Source organism: Echiichthys vipera, assembly GCF_963691815.1.
Source record: "Echiichthys vipera genome assembly, chromosome: 12".
NCBI lineage: Eukaryota > Metazoa > Chordata > Actinopteri > Perciformes > Trachinidae > Echiichthys > Echiichthys vipera.
Window position 1 is genome coordinate 10,497,223 of NC_139837.1, and position 18,217 is coordinate 10,515,439.

Consider the following 18,217-nt stretch of genomic DNA (forward strand, 5'->3'; position numbering starts at 1 on the left):
TTCACTTTATTTGTGATTAAAAACAAAGGTTTGTGAAACGATTCCAATAAACAGTAATATTAAGGTGGCAACGATATCGTTTTGGAATAAGGCTCGTGCTTTTTTATTATTCTTCTTTTGGGTAAGAGAGAAACATTTTTTCTCTTCTGGAGAGTCAGTTGAATATGGGGCTGATTCATGTCTAGATGACGATGTATAACTGTTTTTAAAAAACATTAAAGTGAAACCCTATTTCCTGACTGACCACTTGTATGCTAACTCATTTTTATTTATTATTATTTAGCTTCGTCTAGTATTGTTTATGTTCTTTATCTGTTAGATGCAAGAAGTGTGGTCTTTACCTACTCTGTAAAGTGTCCTGAGATAACTTTTGTTATGATTTGACACTATAAATAAAATTGAATTGAATTGAAGAACACTTTATTTATCCCCAGGGGGTAATTAAAGGTAAGGCATGTAGAGCAGAAAGAAAATAGTGACTAAGAATAGATAGATAACTAGGTTATGAACCTAACAGAATAAAAAACTAAAATACAATAAATATATACATGCTAAACAGGTGCAAATGGGCGTTGAGGTAGATTGATGCCTAGTGCAAATGTGATAAAATATGGATGTGGAAAGTTCACGGCCACGTCCACGTTATATAGAGTATATTGTATTTTATATTGTGTTATCTTGAATATGATGTATGCCTTTTTTTTTGCAAAAAATCAATAAAAAATAAAAAACATAGGGGAAAAGCAGGAGGAATAAAAAGTAACCTTTAATAAAATGAAACTTGGTTAACAAGTTCTTTTAGGGGCATGACATATTGACATGTCATCAATAGCCTCAATTTGTGGCTATTATTCTATGCAATGTCTTATTTTTAAACATTATCTTTTGGCAGTTTTTCGAGCCTTTATTATAGAGGACAGACAGGAAATGGGGGGAGAGAGAGGGGAAGACATGCAGCAAAGGGCCACAGGTCGGAGTTGAACCTCAGCGGCCGCTGCCTCGAGGACCTTCAGCCTCTTTACACTGGACGTCTGCTCTAACCACTGACATCTACCGCCCCTATGCAATGTATTTTTGAGTCTGTAATAAAATATTGATTGAACCCCGTTACTCTTAAGCTATTAATTAAAAGTTTGCATTCTTTCCATGATGTCTTTCCTGGCAGTGTCCGATTCCCCAACATAATATTCTGTTTTCATTGTTTCCCGTTCTGATTTGACTTTCAGAAGCAGCATCTCAATAACACAGCGACCTTCACCTTAAACATTGACAGAAAAGCAGAGTTTAAAGTCAAAATAAGTAATGTAAAAAATAACAATCCATTTGTTGACTGTTCACCTTCACATTTTAATCGAGAAATGCCATTTTGGGATTACATTTAGCCACGTGTTTTCATACCTGACACACAATCCAACACCCTTAGAGGACTTTATTTTAACATTAACATAGAAGCAGCTTAGTTTATCTAATCAAATGTGCCAATTTACTGTAATATATATAATATCACTGCATGAGTCATTTCATCTATCAAACTCAAGTTTAAAAATGACAAACTTTATTACAGGGAGGAGAAAAAAAAAAATCACATTTTTAAAGCATGAACTCAAACATGCATGTGTACAATAGTTTGCTATGCAGTATATTCTATACTGTAAGTCAATGTCATAGCCCTAAGTAGCCTCTTGCAATATGCTCATGGAAAAGGTTCACAGACCCAACAGTGCCTTATGTTACAAATGAGAAAACAACTATTAATGCTTCACTCCGAGGAAAAAACAAACTATACACAGTCCAAAAACACTTTCTCATCCAGTCAAGTCATAAATAATAGCAAAACACACATACAACAAGCGCTCAACCGTGCATCTTTTATCTGAAAACGGGACTGGAAAGGAGGTATTTTGATTTTCATTGTAGATATTTCACAGAGAGATTCAGTTTCACGACTTTAAGTTCAACTCTGTTGACAACTGGGAGGGAATCAGCCAAATTATACCAAAATATCAACCTGCAACAGTCTAATTCAACACATTTTGAGACAGACGTTTGAGTTGTACGTGACAAAGTCCTTTCCCAAAATATAAAAAAAAGCATGCTCTAAGTGGAGCTCAGTGTCAGAGGGCTGAAGGCACTTAAGGCAGAACTTCACAGAGTAGAGCCAACAATCCAAAGTCAATACAAAAGCCATTCAGTCAGTAGTGCCAAAGCTTGTGTAATAAATACACTGGTTCTTCCATCACGATAATGTCTCCAATTACAACTCAGAGATTACAGTTGTGTTAATACGTCCCGAACAAGAGAAGGGACATAATCAACTTTTAAGACTAGGGTTATAATTTATCCAGACCAGAACAGCTACACGGGGTTAGATTTCACTTCAGTCCACTTCTTTGGCCCATTCTGTTCATTTCCGCTTCTTCAGCATGTAGTTACTGTACACAGATGTTGCTCCCATTGAGAACGTCCCTGTTGTTAAGCTGTGATCCTCTATAGCAGCGTCTGATTGAGGATTTCCCAAATCATTAATTTCCTGAAGAGAGGCATGTGGCACTGTAGAGAAAGAAGTAAAGGTTTCTTTCAGTGTTAATGTAAAAAGAAAATGTAATTAAGAAAGTGTTACTAGATTAGATAACTATAACGCGGATACCTGTCTGAAGGTGAGAGGCCTTCCTTTTGCGATATAGTCAGCGTATTTACAGGCAAAAACACCACAGTCACTGCCATTCTTCTGCTGGGGAATCTCCTATGGAGGCACAAACAGTGTTCAAAACCTGAATTTCACAGTAAAAAAGGACAAATATTCAATTCAGTGATACGTCACTTATCTCAGTTTGACTTACGGTGGACTTCAAACTTCCAAGAGTCCATTTGGTGCCGTCGAGCTCTCTGCCTTTCTTTGCTTTGTGCTCCTCCTTAAGGTAGAGTCTGGAGAATTAGCATAATGATTTCATTAATTGGGAAAGAATACAGGTTGATATATGGAAAAATAATTTAAATGGCCGGATAACCAAAGCTTAAGAGCACAATGAAAACTCACAGTAATAGACTACAAATGTCATCGTGTCTCTGGCCCATCGAGTCATATGACTTCACTGTCTTTGACTTAAAATCAATCACCTGGAACAAGAGAGAATGAAGAAAAGTTAAAATTAACAGTATACTCACCCACATGGATTCTTTTCTACAACGCTGAACCACAGTTGTTGTTATAAGGATTTTTTTTGTTGACATTGATCAACAAAAAGGAAATAGCCATTAAACTATAGTGACAAAGTAATTATTCCTTAAATCTTATTCTTGGCAAAAAATGCTTAAGCACTTGTCAAGAATCACCAACTACAAGAAGGAATGTGACATGGAAACAAACACGTCTGTGGACATCGTGGTTCTGACTCACAGCAATTGCCCAGTGGACGCCCAGGTGCAGAGGGACCAGGATGAGGTCGTAGAGGAAAAGGTCGACTGCCTTGGTCCAGCGCTTCACAGCAGTGTGTCCTCCAGCCTGCCCGCCAGCTCCGCCCCGCAGCTTCGGGAAGAAGAAGGTGCTAAACGAGTAGATTTTTAATCCTGCTGCTTCACCAGAGCACCGCTCCATGACCAGGGAGAAGTAGAAGTTCATCACCTTGGTAAGGGAAACAGGAGGCACAGTGTTTTAACAGTCAAATTAACAAACCATTAAATAAAATACATAAATAACATTCCTGGTCCCTGCAGAGTCCCTATAGAGTAAACTTTGGGAACTCTGACAGCTCGCTGGGTGACCTGCACCCCTACAAATGTACATACAGTTGAGTGAATATATGTGTGAAACATTAGGTGTCCAGTGACAGACGCTGTGTACAGTCACAACTCTCCATTCTAACTAAAACAATGTTTGGTATATCCGTTGAATCCATTTCTTTGTTGACCACACATCTGCAAAGTTGATTGTATTTCATAGAAATTAATTGCTAAAATAAAATAAAATCTAATACCAAATATAATGAACTTACTCAAAACTGGCTTTACACTCTCAGTACATACCTCGTCGTTGAGCCAGCCACCCTCCTGCAGTGTGGCCAGGTCTCTCTGTGTGATGCGAAGTTTGAACGCCGCACTGAGAACAAGGTTGGGATCACTCTGAGCCAGAGCACAACTCACCTCCACTGCCATTTCCTGCACACAAATACAACAAATACATGAAATCTATCCAAGTGTACCAGACTGTAGTCAGTGACTACACCTCACATCTGAGCATCTCACCTTGGTCAGCCTGGGTATGTCCTCATCGCTGTGCCTCGTATGTGCAGAATGTGTGTCTGGGACACTGACAGGAGCCTCTCTGTCCACTAGATTGAGGCGAGTAGCTACTTCAGTTGAAAGGTCCAAATCTGCTGCCTGTTTCTGTTGCAACACAGATCGAAGTCAATAAATAATGCATTTGTGTTTGCGCTCATAATTTAACGAGCGTTTTGACGTGATGTAGTGAAAGGGCAAGAGAAATTACTACCTTTTTACATCTAACAGGCTGAGTATCCTCCAACGCTCCACTGAATGTCTTGCTAAAAGTCAAGCTACTCCACCTGGAGATGAATCACATTGGAGGTTAATAAAATAATCAGAAGGAATCAATATACATGACAAACCCACATATGTATATACTGTGCATACATACATCTCACACTAACCTGTCTCTGGCTGCAGACGCATTTCTCCATGTAAACATACTTGGGACAGCTGTGCAAAAAAGACAGGCATCCACACGTTAACTAGTGTGGAACTAATTTAACCTAGATTAAAGCAACTGACTGTGTAATGTGAATTGGTCTGTTTATTCAAGGAACTGTTTAAAATCTGCTAAAAACAAACAAGTAGGAGGTAATAAATGGGACTAGCGACTCTGAAATTAAAGCATCACTTAAAACAAATGCATTTACATATTCAGATCAGTTTATTTGGAGACACATAGGTGCCTTACCTGTGTATCCCATCTTCCTGGGCACTGATTCAAATGATTTTCCTGAAGCAACAGGTTTGTGATCACTCTGTGACAGCGACTCACTGGAAGCAAAAGGAGAAAATGAGAGCAGCTCATGTCCTAGAGTGTGTTGTGAAAAGGATCTTGATGAAATTTCCAAATACTCCACACGATTAATGGGGTTCTACTCACTCTTTCGGTTTTGTTTGGTTGAAAGGTAGTGGTTGACTTTTGCTGTATTTCTCTGACACCATCTCCAGCAAGCGCCTGTAGTGCTCCTTATTGTTCTGCTTTATGGCCTGAAGACAGAACCCAAATACATGATAACTGACACAGCCAAGTGATGCAAAGTCTAAAGCATGATTTGTGGTGTTATGAGATTATTCTCTTGGTAATGGCAACTTAAAACCACATTGGGTGCTCTGAATAAGGGAAGTGGTTAATGGGGGTAAAATGGTTAAATGCAAAAACTTAATTAAATGGAAATCATGTGGGTGAAATTTACTCCTACTACCTTTACTGAATCTATAGGAAACAGGACTTCTTCTCGTTTCACATATCCTTTATTTTAACTAGAGCTAGACTGGTACATTGGCCAATATTAGCTTGTTGCAGATATATCATATCAGGGTATAAGTTGGTCGAGATGTAACAAGAAATTGGCATAAAGTGATGCCAAACTAGGTTTGATGTAATTTAGAAAGTGTAACCAGTACACAGTCTGTCCTGACAGGTTGTTTTTACACTGTAAAATGTCCCTTAAGTATATATTCTGGTCATTTTATTCTTCCTTTCAAAAGGATCCCTTTCAAGATTGTTTTTGCGTGTTAAAATTTAATGATATATTGCATACTTCTTACAGACACTTCCAAATTCATAAAAATGTATAAACACTGCCAGGATATAAAACATCTTTGTATAAATCTAACTAATGAAGCAAAAAAGTTGAATATTTTACCTCTTCTACAGTGAGACTGGGCTTGTAGCAGCGGTTGTGTCCAAAGCCATTGCAGGTTGGATCAGGGTTAGTGGTTCCCACCCTCAAAGCGGGTCTGGAGGGCAGCAGCTGGAGGGAGCCTCTCCTCTCCCTGTCCTTCCCCCTGTCGGAGAGCCCTGCAGACAGCCCTGCCCCGCTGGATTCAAAAAAGGTTATGTACATTAGCAAGGGAGCCTTTTTAAAAAGGTGAAGCAGATGGTCATGCAGCCCTGTATGGACATTTACAGAAAACTGTGTGAGTAAAGGAAACTGGACCGTTACAGTGGACCACTTGCCTGTATTTCCTCATTAAAGGAGGTGAAGAGCTCTGAAAGGGATTCTTCCCACTCCTGTCATTCACACCCCCCACTGGTTTACCTGTGGAGAAGCAAGGAAAGGACCCCTTAGTGAAGAGTGACTTAGGTGCGTTTCCATTGGGATAAAATGTTGCCGCTGGGAAAGTTGCAGGGTATGAGCTTTCCAAAGTCCTCTCACTCGCCGTGTTTCCGTAAAAAAAAAAGGCTCCAGGGGGATTGAAGAGATTTCAGAGGAGACGTATCACCCTGGATACGTTTCGATCGCAGGTGATCACTAATACAGGGGAATGGAGATGCGTTCTTTCTCCAAGTGAGAAATCCAGAATAGTTGTAGTTTGATTTATTGTGGCCCGTATGATTCACAACCTCAACTTATGTACAAGTAACATAAAAAGAAAACACTCCACCTTAAATATTCCAGGCGCTGTAAAAGTGGGTGCTCACAGACAGGCCTACAAAACATTGTGTGTGTGTGTGTGTGAAAACGGGAGAAAGAGAGGATGCATGCAGCAAAGAGCGGGCCTAACGAGCCTGTGCGAAGATGCGCTTTCTCAGTTCATTTTCTGCGCTGCGTTCCACTACACCACTGGATAAAGTGTCTACTCTACTTCGCCATGTTGTTGTGGTGTCTGTACTGCCACACGTCACACCCCGCTTAAAGTAATATCCAAATCAGCAACCAGGCTTCTCTCAGCGTAGAAAAAAAGGCCAAGCTCTGTGACAGGGTAAACAAACGGCTGGTCGAACGGCTTGAGGAAATTAGGGGTGTCTGCGAGGGAGACCCGCCTTATTCCGGGTATTCGACCCTAATGGAAACGCACCTTTAGAGACAGATCAACAGATAATTCTTCTCCTGTAGTAACCGATGTCTTCACTTACTCATTCTCCACTCAGTACTGTTCAGCCACGAGGTGTGGAGCTCATCTATCCCCATCAGAGTAACATGCTGGAACAAAACAGGAAATACAAGGTGATTTAAAAGGTGGGGAATACAAATGACTAATGTAACCCTAGAACATCAAACTGAAGTTGTGCTTACTTCCTGTTCTTCTTGTCCAAACTCACTCTACAGGACAAAAGCACTTTAAGAGTCCAATGTAGTGCAACTTATTTAACTCCTTGTGATCAGATCTTTCTTCCCCATTTACATTTGATATAATCATTCTGCAATTACATTCTTGCCTTAAATATAGCCTTCGAAACCCTGTCACGTTTTTTTGTAGGTTCCTTTCAGTATATGCAAACTACAAAAGAGGAGTAGGTGACTGTTTAAATAAATCACACCATTATGTTAATGTTACACTTCATAAAAAAAAAAACGTAGTTACATTCCCAAATGTGCATTTTGGGTGTAACTGTTCACTTATAGTCACTCAGGAAGTACCAAGTTTTAACATGGCAATTGATATTGACAAGACAAGACGTATACTTTTTACATTTTAGCATCTGTGTGGATCAGACTAATTCCCCTGTATCAAACGTTAAACGCACATGTGTGATGGAGGGAGTTGGAGCCCAAACCTGCGTCTCTTCATAATGTGTGGGCTTCTCACATCTGGTTTTCAGCGGGTTCCTCAGCCTGAGCAGACCTGCTACCCCGGCTAACGTCTTCTTCACAAAGCTAATGACTACATCTGACACACAGGGCAAACCACAAATCAACGACCGTCTTCATTTGTGAGACTTTTGGAATAAATATAAAGGACGTCTGTTTATTAAACAAACCTCGTCTCCGTCTTTTCACCTCTACCTGGTCACTCTGGCAAACACTGTCTGCAACATCGACACTGTAACAGGAAGAAACAAAGTGTGAGACGTTTGATACAAACAATATGAAAAATCACAACATAACATCAACAAAGTGATGACACATCTGGGTCAGCCTCGCTTATTTAGTTGTCAGTTCTTTAGGTATACATGTCCAAATTTATTCAGTGTAATACAACAGTTCTGCAATACATCCTACTTAAATGGAGGTTATAAGTGTTTATATTAAATTATTTTAGAAGGTGTTGACTCGACTACATTGTCATTAGGAAGGCCAGCGTTTGTGTTGTTTGTACTATTTAATCCACCCTTGTTTTTTTAAATATAAATATGGTAGACAAAATATTCAGGTTGAAACTTTATCTAATATTTTTCACTATTACCATTATTTACAACTATTAAAGTCACCTCTCTCAATACCGATCAACTGTACCACAAACTATGGCCCCCAAAATGACCCTAAAGTAGAAACATTTCTCTAAAACAGTTTAACAAATAAGTGACCATTACAACTTTAATGAAGGGAACATTTATTAAAAGGACTGTAAGCTACGTTTGTATGGAGAAATAAACATGTCTTAAAGTCTCATTAAATAAATAAATAAATAAAGGAATGAATAAATTCTGAAATACATGAATGAATAAATGAAAAGTAAATGCATAAATAAATAAATGTTTTAATAGATAAATAAAATAAAAAATAAATGCATAAATTAATGCTTTACATTTATATCTACATTTTTGGTCACCTACATTTATTTGCTTATGTGTCCACGTGTTAATGAGGTGGGAGGTCCCATTTATTCATGCATTATTTTATAATTTAATTTCAGGATTTATTTATTTATTCCTTTATTTCAGCATTTATTTATTTTTTGAGACTTAAGTTTATTAATTAACGTCAACCGAAATGAATCCTGTATTAGAGGAAGGACATGTTTAAGCTAACTAGCAGTGTACCAACGGTCAGGTAAGCCACTATCACATCACTATCTTATGTTGTTAGTTAACGTTAGCTAGGTAAGATGACTTTCCGTTATAGCGTCCTTTGTCATGTTACCAATAGCTTCATGAGCTTTTTAAGGGGATATAAAGGTGTTTTATTAGTGAACACCTAGATAGAGTACACAAATGGTGCTTATCTTCCTCCACCGACCTCTGGTAGTGTCGTTTAGCCGGTCTGCCGTGGCTCTCCTGCCGCTGTGCTCTCGCTTCTTCCACGCCAGGTCGTGCGTGTATCTCCGCGCTAACTTCACCTCTCCCGGGCCACTCTGTGGGGTTTTGCCCCTTTACGGGCTCAAACAGCGACGAGATGCCGTCAACTATCCATCCATACATCCCAGACAAATACGAGAAGAGTGTAGCGGGGTCCTCTACGCGGTCCAGGACTGTTCAACCTCAGAAAAGACGTCCAGCAACGGTCGAAGACGCGCAGCCTGCCGTTAGCTCGGTGCTAAGGTGCGAAGGATGTGCGTCATTTACTGTTGATGTTTCGTGTGGTGCGAACGTTTTATACGCCGGAAGAGAATGGGTGGGCGGGGCTAAAGAGTGGAATCTGAGTGGAAACAGGAAACGGTGGAAAGACCACACGCGGCTTCTGCGGGTGACATAAACAAGCGACCCCCGACCGAGAGGGTAAAGGACGGCAGTGGCGGATCACTGGCTGCAGTCGAGCTGCTCACATGTCGATTATCTGTTACATAATGATCAATATCCCAGTCATTGTTTATTCATGTTCACATTTGTCATGTTATATATATATATATATATTGAATTTATTATGTTATATATATTGTTTCGCTATTAAGTGTGTGAAGGGGCGTTATCGCAGGTCTTCCCTCCCTGCAGCTGTCAGATTGGACAATCAGCACTGCTGCCAGTAGACCTCACACACCAAAACAATAATAATAATAATGACAATAACTGCATTATAATGTTCATCAACTGGGTTCATTTCAGTGTGAAATACTTCGCTCAGGGGAATTTCAATCACAATTGTCCTGTGCCTTAGTGTAAATTTAAACAATTAAAAATATTGTATATATTGTTCCTGTTATTCTTATATTTGATGCTTCCCTGTTTATATTGTTCATATTTTTCCATATTTATCTAGTATGCATTGTTGAATTTGATGCTTCCATGTTTACTATCCACTTTGCTGCTGTATGAAGGAAATGTCCCCTTAGTGGGACTAAAAGACTTATCTATATATTTTTTTGTATATAGTATTATTTGCACACTGGTCTTATTTGTATCTACTTTTGCTGATTGTCTGCTTGTTCATAATCTGACAGATTTTTAAATAAAAAATTAAATAAAAATCCTTATCCCAGTTACTCCAGCACTCAAGACAACGGACAAATTTATGTGAAAAGGTCTTTATTGTCTAGGTGAGCTGAATGTAATACATCTAAATATTCCATTTAATAAAAATTCAATGGGAATTTCACAACTTGAAACCTGACATTTTGATTTAAAACCGGTATGACTAAATATCTAGGACACAAACTTACTTAGTTTTAGTTTAGATTAATGGAGCAAGATTCAAATTTTGTGTCATTAATTCCCATTATCTACTTTGTCAGCGTTACTCTAAAATAGTATTATAGAGTTTGAAGTGAATTTTAGCATTTTCTTGGTGGAAACAGGCACATAAAATAAATAATACATCTCATTAAAAGCCAAAATAAACAAGAGGTCTAATTAATCTGGAGTTACTTTATGCTAATAGAATAACAAAAACATGTATAAAGAGAAACCAAACTTGGATACGAGAAGTGAAAGTGAAATCTGGCCCAAAGATGTGATTTATAGCTAACTCGGGTACAGTTAAAACGTTTTTCACTGTTCCTGTCAAACTATATAAATATAATTAATCAGCGGACGACACAGTGTTCCTACTCCCACCGGTGTTTTGTTTATATAGTTACATTTCAAAGTATGTTAGAAAATCATCCTCTAGCTGCCTGTGACCACTTTAAATGAGCCTGTACATTGTTTATTATGTGGCATTCTGTTATTTTATTTAAACTGTTAACATTATTAACATAGCATGTAAGTGACAGATACCTCAGGATATACTTCAACTATGAGCTGCCATAGAATAAAACCAGTGTTTGGTTTGTAAACACACATTTAAAATATTTATCAACTTTATGGTAAAAACATAGATAACACAAAAACACATATGGTTCACCTTTTGCAATAATGTGCTCACTAGACATGTTGATCATAGATTTGCATTAAAGAAAAAAAAAAAACAGTGCAAATTTGGACAATTTGTACAATGAACATCAGCCCTATTCACAAGAACAAAAAGGGTATAAAAACATTAGTAGAAAAAAAACAAACATTTGTTCTTGCAACATCTCAAAAGTGCCCCTTCAAAATATTATTATACAGAGAATAGAAAAATTACAATAGAAAATATTGAAAAATAATTTATGTACTTATAAAAATCACATCTCATCCAAAAATGCAACGCATGAAATTCCTTTCTACAGATTTCCACACGGGTGTAAGGCATGGACAGTTAAGTAAAACTATGCAGACAGCAGACATTCATTTAGTGGTTGGGTAGCTTTGGGTCGGGCTGGAGAACAGACGAGCCTGGTGGGAAACACAAAAATAACAAAATATCAGACAAGGTGAACATCTTTCTTTTTTTTGTTAGTTAACTTATACAATTAGCATATATCTTCTTTTTTTGGATGAGATCTGCCTTAACTGCTCTGCTGCCAAAATCCTGAACGCTCCTCAAGTAGCCAGATTTTATAAATCAGAAAATATAGCAAAGGCACGTCAAAATAACCTCCTGTCATCACCAGATAAAATATTTAGTTCAGTAAAATAATACAGGCATTGAAAGAAATAAACTATGGGATGACTTTGAAAGTAGTGAAGTTATAGCTGTGCAATCTGCAGAAAATGGGTGTTTTAATATGAATTAACAAGAATGTAGAATAATTATAAACCTGCTGGCCATATATATATTCCAGACAGGGTATTAACACCTCTAATAATCAGAGTTCTTACACCTTTTCTGTAATTCAAGCACCTTTTAAGCATTTCAAGGTGCATTTTCATGATTTTCCAGCCCCTTACAGCTGTTGAAATCTACATATTTGTATACAGTACATACAGTATATTCAATATACGGTACTTATCATTGCACATTCAATTAGATGTTATTGTGCTAGAAATAACCAACATGTTTGGAGGTTTTCTACATGTCTGTAAATAGACTTGCCCTAAGAGCTGCAAAAATTAGTCAGATTTTGATAAACTGTTAATCGTCAAAAGTAATTTTTCATGCAAAAATGTCAGAAAATGCTGTTTTTAGTCTCTCAAATTCCCAGATCTTGTTTTCTCTCTGTTATATCATATATGCCATCCCATATAAAATACATTTCAAGCATTTTCAAGCACATTATTCAAAATCCAAGCACTTATGGTCGCTAAAATTCAAGTGTTTTCAAGGATTCCCAGCACTCAAAGAATGATGAAAAGTCAGCAAGCATCCTGAGCGGTGAGTTGTGCCACTTTATTATTTGGTGGAGTGAGTATGTTACACTCACACTCACCTGGACCATTCAGGTAAAGGGGTGACAAGCAGCTCAGGTACAGCCACGTCCTATTCTCCTGCAGCCACCGCTGCCGATAACCAATCATATCAGGGGAACAGGCTGACTGTATCCTCCTTTCCTCTTTAGGGGGCGGGGCTAAATGAGTCTTGCTCGCTAGGTTGGGAGATGATTAGAGCACACAGGTGGGACTTAATGACATGCTGTTTTACAGGAAGTGTTAGGCCACCCATTCCAAAATCTGAATTTTTCCTAGAACTACTTGTCTTGTAACCAGCAGCTCATTTTCTCTGTATATTTCTCCAATGAATGGGAAAGAAAGACTTCCTGGAAAACAAGTGACCAAATTAGGAGACATGCATCTATTGCTGGGATCAGACTACACAATATTCTTGTCTTTTGATAAAGTCATTGTGTCAGATTACGCAATTTTAGTCTAAAATTCCTGCCATGACTTGGCGGATTAACATGGCAGATTACAAGTTGGACCTCCTAGACCTGTGAAAGTCTTTTTCACTTGTATGATGTACAGAGGTGATCGGTAAGTTGCCAGGGAACTACATTACTGGTCCATCTGGCAGCACACAGACATGGATATAGTGAACCTGGAAACATTCACAGTCTCTTGGCTGTAAAGGTGTGCCCTTTGCGGTTTGGGCTATTCCCGGGCTGATGTCGTGTGGTCTGATCTCAGCAAAAGAGCTAGAAAACATAAACCCAGTGACCTGTAACATCTCCCAAAATCGTGTGATATCACTTGCTCCTATTCTAATTAGGCGCTCAAAACCCTTTCAGTGGGTTGACTTGAAATGTGTGGGATTCACCACCAGTGTAATTTTAAAAAGTGTTTAGAGGCGGTGCGTTGTACAGCCAAATCACCGATAAAATGTTAGAAACACAAACAGCAGCGTGTAATGAATGAGAGCAGAAAGTGACAGTGCCCCGATGCTTTAACCGATAAATGGACCCAGTATTCACCGTACACACCCAGTGTGCAGCAAATTTATAAAATAACTTGTCATCCACCTTTGTGCATTCAACTCCATCTTTTGTGCTGAAATCCCTGTTTCACCTTACTTATGCTTAATGCTGCTCACTTTTTCTTTCTCCCACCAACCGTTGCTGGACTTTCTCGAGATGGTGGATGTATTCTGTCAGAGATCGCTCTGGATCCTGAGACGTTCCTCCTGAGCGCTCCGAGGCCAGAGAGGTGCTGGAGCACGACCTGAGAAAAGAAGAAAGCTCACTGGTGAATAATTTCTTTAATTCCACTAAAATATACAAGTCTTTAACTTTAAAGTTAAAGAGAGCCCAAACCTGTTGTGCAACCTGAAGGGTGATTTTGTGGGTGGAACGAGAGCTGACACTGTGTCTCTGTGGACGGCACTACTGTCTCTGTTTGGTGGCGACTCAAAATGTAATCTCGGCTGCTGTTGCCTTAAAACGTCAGCTTTAGGCCCTGTAAGAAGCATTAAGATTAAAAATCCACCCACTCATACACACGCACGAGGCATAGTATCATAAAAATGTGTTCACTGAGCTGACCTGGAGCATGCCCATTGACAGTCCCAGATACGGATAATCTTCTGATCGCTCTCTGCCATTTCCTGGTCAAGAACCTCATTCTGAAAGAAAGTGTCTGTGATCAGTTTAATACAAAGACAAGACTGAGGTAACTCAGTAAAATGTTTACATCATGGAGGCCTACCTTGAGACGGCAATGACAACTCGTACAGCGGCCCTAAATCGTCCGAGGGGCCTGTTCTGGGAGAGTGGGGGTGACGGCCGTGCCCCCATGTGGGCGATGAGACACAGTGTGGCCTGCTCACACTCCTGGAAACCTCCCAACAGCAGCAGCAGGTAACGCTTCTGGTACACCAGAGCTTTCCTGAAGCTCTCAGCACGTAGGTAGCGCTCGTACAAACGCTGTACCTGCAAACCAATATAGAGAGGTTGTAATAAGTGTGTGTATGTACATAGGGCCGGGTATTGCCACTGATTTCTTAAATTGATTTGATTCAACATCAATATTGCCGTTACAATATTGATATTTCAGTTACAAAACCAATTTTGCTTAGATATGAAAGAACTTCTTATGACCTAATGCTGTTAATTTTACAAGAACCCTCTAACCTGGTGCATTATCAAAAATATCAATGTTTACATGATGAATTGATCGCAAAGCAGTTGCATTAATGTACTTTTTTAATTTAACATGAACATACTACAGCAGTCAACACAATAGACTGCAACTGTACAGACTCTACAGTCAGTGAGTACAGTGACATTTTCATTCAGGTATCTTTAGGAGAGGTCAAGGGAAACCTTTGAAAACAGCGATTCCCTCGGCAAAATGTAGCCCAACTTTGGAGCGTTGTTTAGCCCCCTTCCCTACAAGCTATCATGACATGATTGGTACCAATCCCTGAGTCTTCTAGTTTCATACCAAAAACAAAAGCTACGTTTTAGTATGAAAAATATTCTATGAATCAAAATCAGAAAATTCAAATGAAGATAACTTTGAATCGGGAAAATCTTTTTTTTAACCCAGCCCTATACACGCATGTGTTTCGTACTGACCTTGCTGTTGCTTGTCAGATCAAGGATGGGCCTGTTTTCGGTTTCTGTGGTGACCTTGGCGAGCTCGTTCTCTGTGTGCCGCAGCTGACGCTCCAGGCAGGTGAGCGTGTGTTTGAGGGTGGCTCTCTCCTGACTCAGTGATGTCACGCGCTCCGTCAGCTCGGAGTTCTCCTTCATCAATCTTTCCAGCAGACTGGGTGATGACGACATCTAAGGTGAGAAAACGTACATTTGTTTTACTTGCATCCAACAGTGATAAAGTAGATAAAGTAAAGTGTGTGGCATAGCACCAAGTTCTGGCTTTACTGGAGTGTTTATGTAATAACCACTTGTGCACCTGCTGGTTTTGTTGTGCGCTGCCTGCCTGGAAGTCCCTTTGGAGATGCTGTGAGGATGCAGCCTTGTGTTGCTGCCCTGTGGTTCGTCCAGACAGCCTCTGAGCAGCCATCTCTCTCTCCTCTCTCTCCAGTTCTGCCAGAGTGCGCTGCAGGTCCTGCATGTGCTGCTGGTCCTGTTGTCTCAACAACTCCAACTCACACTAAAGTCAGAAAGACAGCGTGTTTGTGTGTATCCTAAAAATATCTAAAATAAAGAGTTAAATTTGGGAAATTAGCGAGTATAGTGAAGAAGCAGGTTGATGATATTTTACCAGTTTGTTGTAGGTGCTCTCCTGTCGTCTCTCCCTCTCAATCTGCTCTTGCCTGCCCTTCCTCCTCTCTCTCTCCCACTGCTCGTCTCTCTCCCGCTCTTTGTCCTTCAGCAGTCGTAGTCTCTCCTTGAGCTCGGCCAGTTCCACCCCTTGGTGTCTGGACCGCTCTCGCTCCATCTCCAAAGCCGAGCTGGTTTCCTGTTTCTGCTGCTTTAAGGTTTCCATAGCCATACGATGTCGGGTGGCTACCTCCTGCTCCCTCTGCAGCTCCACCCTCCTCATTCTGTCCTCCTCTTCCCATTTCCTCCTGCTCTGCAGTAGCTCAGCTCTCAGTGTGTCCATCACAAGTACCAGCTCCGCCCCCTGCCTTCGCTCCTGATCTAGCTGGGCGCGCATGTCAGAGATGAACTTCCCGTCTCTGGCGGCATCCGCCTCGTGTCTGCGACTGAGATCATCCACCTGCCTGGAGCAACGGTCTCTCTCTTCATCCAACTTCCTGTGAGCATCTGCCAGCTTGGAGTGAATTTCTGCTAGGCGAGACTCTGCTTCGGTCAGGAGGCGCTCAAGACGAGTCTTGTCTTGCAAGTTGAGCTCTTGTTGGTGAGCAGAAAGTTGCCGTTCATCGTCTAGCTCCTTCTGGGTGTCGCCTAGGCGTTTCTCCAGTAGCCCACTGCGGGACTGTTCAATCTGAAGCTCTCGTCTGAGGTTGCTGCAGGCCACCCTCTCCTGTTCCACCTGACCCTTCAGAGTCATGACCTCTGACCTCTGTTGCTCAGAAGATACTTGCACAGCCTGGGGAGGGAAGAGAAGGGTCCTCTGTCAGAGTTTAAAAAGGGAAGGCGCAAGTACACTCTAGATTCTTCACATTGTTTGCTATTTAAAAATGTGAAAACACTTTGGAAGCATACTTTTGTTTTCTGTCTTTGCCCCCCCCCCAAAAAAATGTCAAACTGCTTTGAGTGAATCTCAACACTAGCTCCATAATTTCTACATTAAAAAGTATGGCCATTAGCAGTAGACTTTTAATGTGAAAAACCATCAGGAAGCTATGAGTTTTGTTGACAGCTGAAAAATATACTTATAGATTATACTACAGGTAATTCCAACGCATTCAACACATGTTTGTGTTGCCTCATAGTATTTATGATATTTTCAGAATACATCCTTTAAGTCCTCGTCTTACCCCTCTCCTTTTCTCCTCCTCTTTCTCCTTGTGGAGACTCTGAGCTCTCTCCCGCTCTAGTTGTTGTTGAAGCTCCTGGACTCTGGTCTGCTCCCTTCTTAAAGCGTCCTCACCCTCTTCTACAGCCAGTCTGAAGAAAAAAAGCACAATTAAACATTACTTTTCAAGCCTTTTGGTAGTATTATATGAATGATATGTATTACAAGTGATGACTTATATTCAACGAGTAATATACCTGACTGACTGTAATGTGTTCTTTTGCTCTTGCTGAATGTCATGAGCACACTGCAGTTGTTTCTGACTCTCCTCCAGCTCGGCCCTCAGTTGGGATTCAACTTGTCCGTCAGTCTGGAGCGGATCCCTGTGCGAGTCGTTTTCATCTTTGAAGTCACTCTGAGGAAGAAAGAGAGTGATCAGATGAGAGTGATTAGCACAGAAACTCAATAGAACCTAGAGAAAAATTCAGATATGAAGTTGAATCTCTCTCCTCATTTACGCAGACGTAAGACGTAAACAAAAATGTAAATGAACTGGCGATTATGTATATAAGGACTATTATAGTGTCATGCCGCTACATTAAATTTCCTTTCACTAGATGGTTGTAAAGTCTCTTCATAACCAAAGAAACTCACTTGTGTGGTTCTCTGGGCCATTCGACAGAGCAGCTCTCGGAGAGCAATCACAGTCTCCTGCAGTGCCCTCTTCTCCTGCTGCCAGCTCATGGGGGGGTTGGAGGATGAATTGTCCCGGTGGTCCAGTATGATGGAGTCATCTTTAGAAGGATGCGTTGTCTGACTCAATGAGAAGGCTCTTAACTCCGGGACATGAGGTTGGCTCGAGGCGGTGGCACGACGCTGGGACAAAGTGAGAATTCTGCAGCTCTCTTGATACACTTTCCTCAACAGACCCTACAGAGAGACGGAGAAATAAACTGAGTAAAATCTACGCTAACGGCCAAATGTGTAGAATTATTTCCGAGTACAAATGAAGCCTACCTGAAGCTCAGGTGACAACAGGTCATCACTGTAGCTCATACTGCCTGCAGCGCTATCCGTATTAACTGTGGGGTTCATTCCTCGGCAGCGGAGATACTCAAGAAACTGAGCATCCAACCGTTCAGTGTGTTCCAGCTCCACCCTTAACCTCGCACCTAATTCTGAACTCACATCTAAAGCACGAGAAGAACAGAAGAGTTAAGTAGATCC

At 40.4% G+C, this 18,217-nt stretch overlaps 2 protein-coding genes across 2 annotated transcripts in view; both read right to left on the reverse strand.

The window, feature by feature from the left end:
- Positions 1–1,457: 1,457 nt before the first annotated feature.
- On the reverse strand, positions 1,458–9,453 carry senp2 (SUMO specific peptidase 2). The gene is made up of 17 exons (XM_083923822.1): positions 9,174–9,453; positions 7,976–8,037; positions 7,772–7,884; positions 7,130–7,196; positions 6,230–6,311; positions 5,916–6,090; positions 5,150–5,256; positions 4,958–5,040; positions 4,668–4,716; positions 4,490–4,562; positions 4,243–4,383; positions 4,024–4,155; positions 3,398–3,622; positions 3,038–3,117; positions 2,841–2,925; positions 2,648–2,743; positions 1,458–2,550 (listed from the first exon to the last, which is right to left on the reverse strand). The coding sequence occupies exons 1-17, from the start codon at positions 9,353–9,355 to the stop codon at positions 2,488–2,490; spliced, it is 1,815 nt and encodes a 604-aa protein (XP_083779948.1). The 5' UTR covers positions 9,356–9,453; the 3' UTR covers positions 1,458–2,487.
- Positions 9,454–10,413: 960 nt separating this feature from the next.
- The window catches only part of pcnt (pericentrin), a 34,832-nt gene continuing 27,028 nt past the window's right edge, over positions 10,414–18,217 (reverse strand). Inside the window, exons 50-61 of the mRNA XM_083924414.1 lie at positions 18,008–18,180; positions 17,645–17,920; positions 17,248–17,405; positions 17,013–17,142; positions 15,830–16,621; positions 15,518–15,718; positions 15,181–15,390; positions 14,309–14,532; positions 14,146–14,225; positions 13,918–14,059; positions 13,698–13,825; positions 10,414–11,626 (exon numbers count right to left, since the gene is read on the reverse strand). Coding sequence (XP_083780540.1) covers positions 11,583–11,626; positions 13,698–13,825; positions 13,918–14,059; positions 14,146–14,225; positions 14,309–14,532; positions 15,181–15,390; positions 15,518–15,718; positions 15,830–16,621; positions 17,013–17,142; positions 17,248–17,405; positions 17,645–17,920; positions 18,008–18,180 — 2,558 coding nt within the window. The 3' untranslated portion in view covers positions 10,414–11,582. The remainder of the gene's footprint in view (positions 11,627–13,697; positions 13,826–13,917; positions 14,060–14,145; positions 14,226–14,308; positions 14,533–15,180; positions 15,391–15,517; positions 15,719–15,829; positions 16,622–17,012; positions 17,143–17,247; positions 17,406–17,644; positions 17,921–18,007; positions 18,181–18,217) is intronic.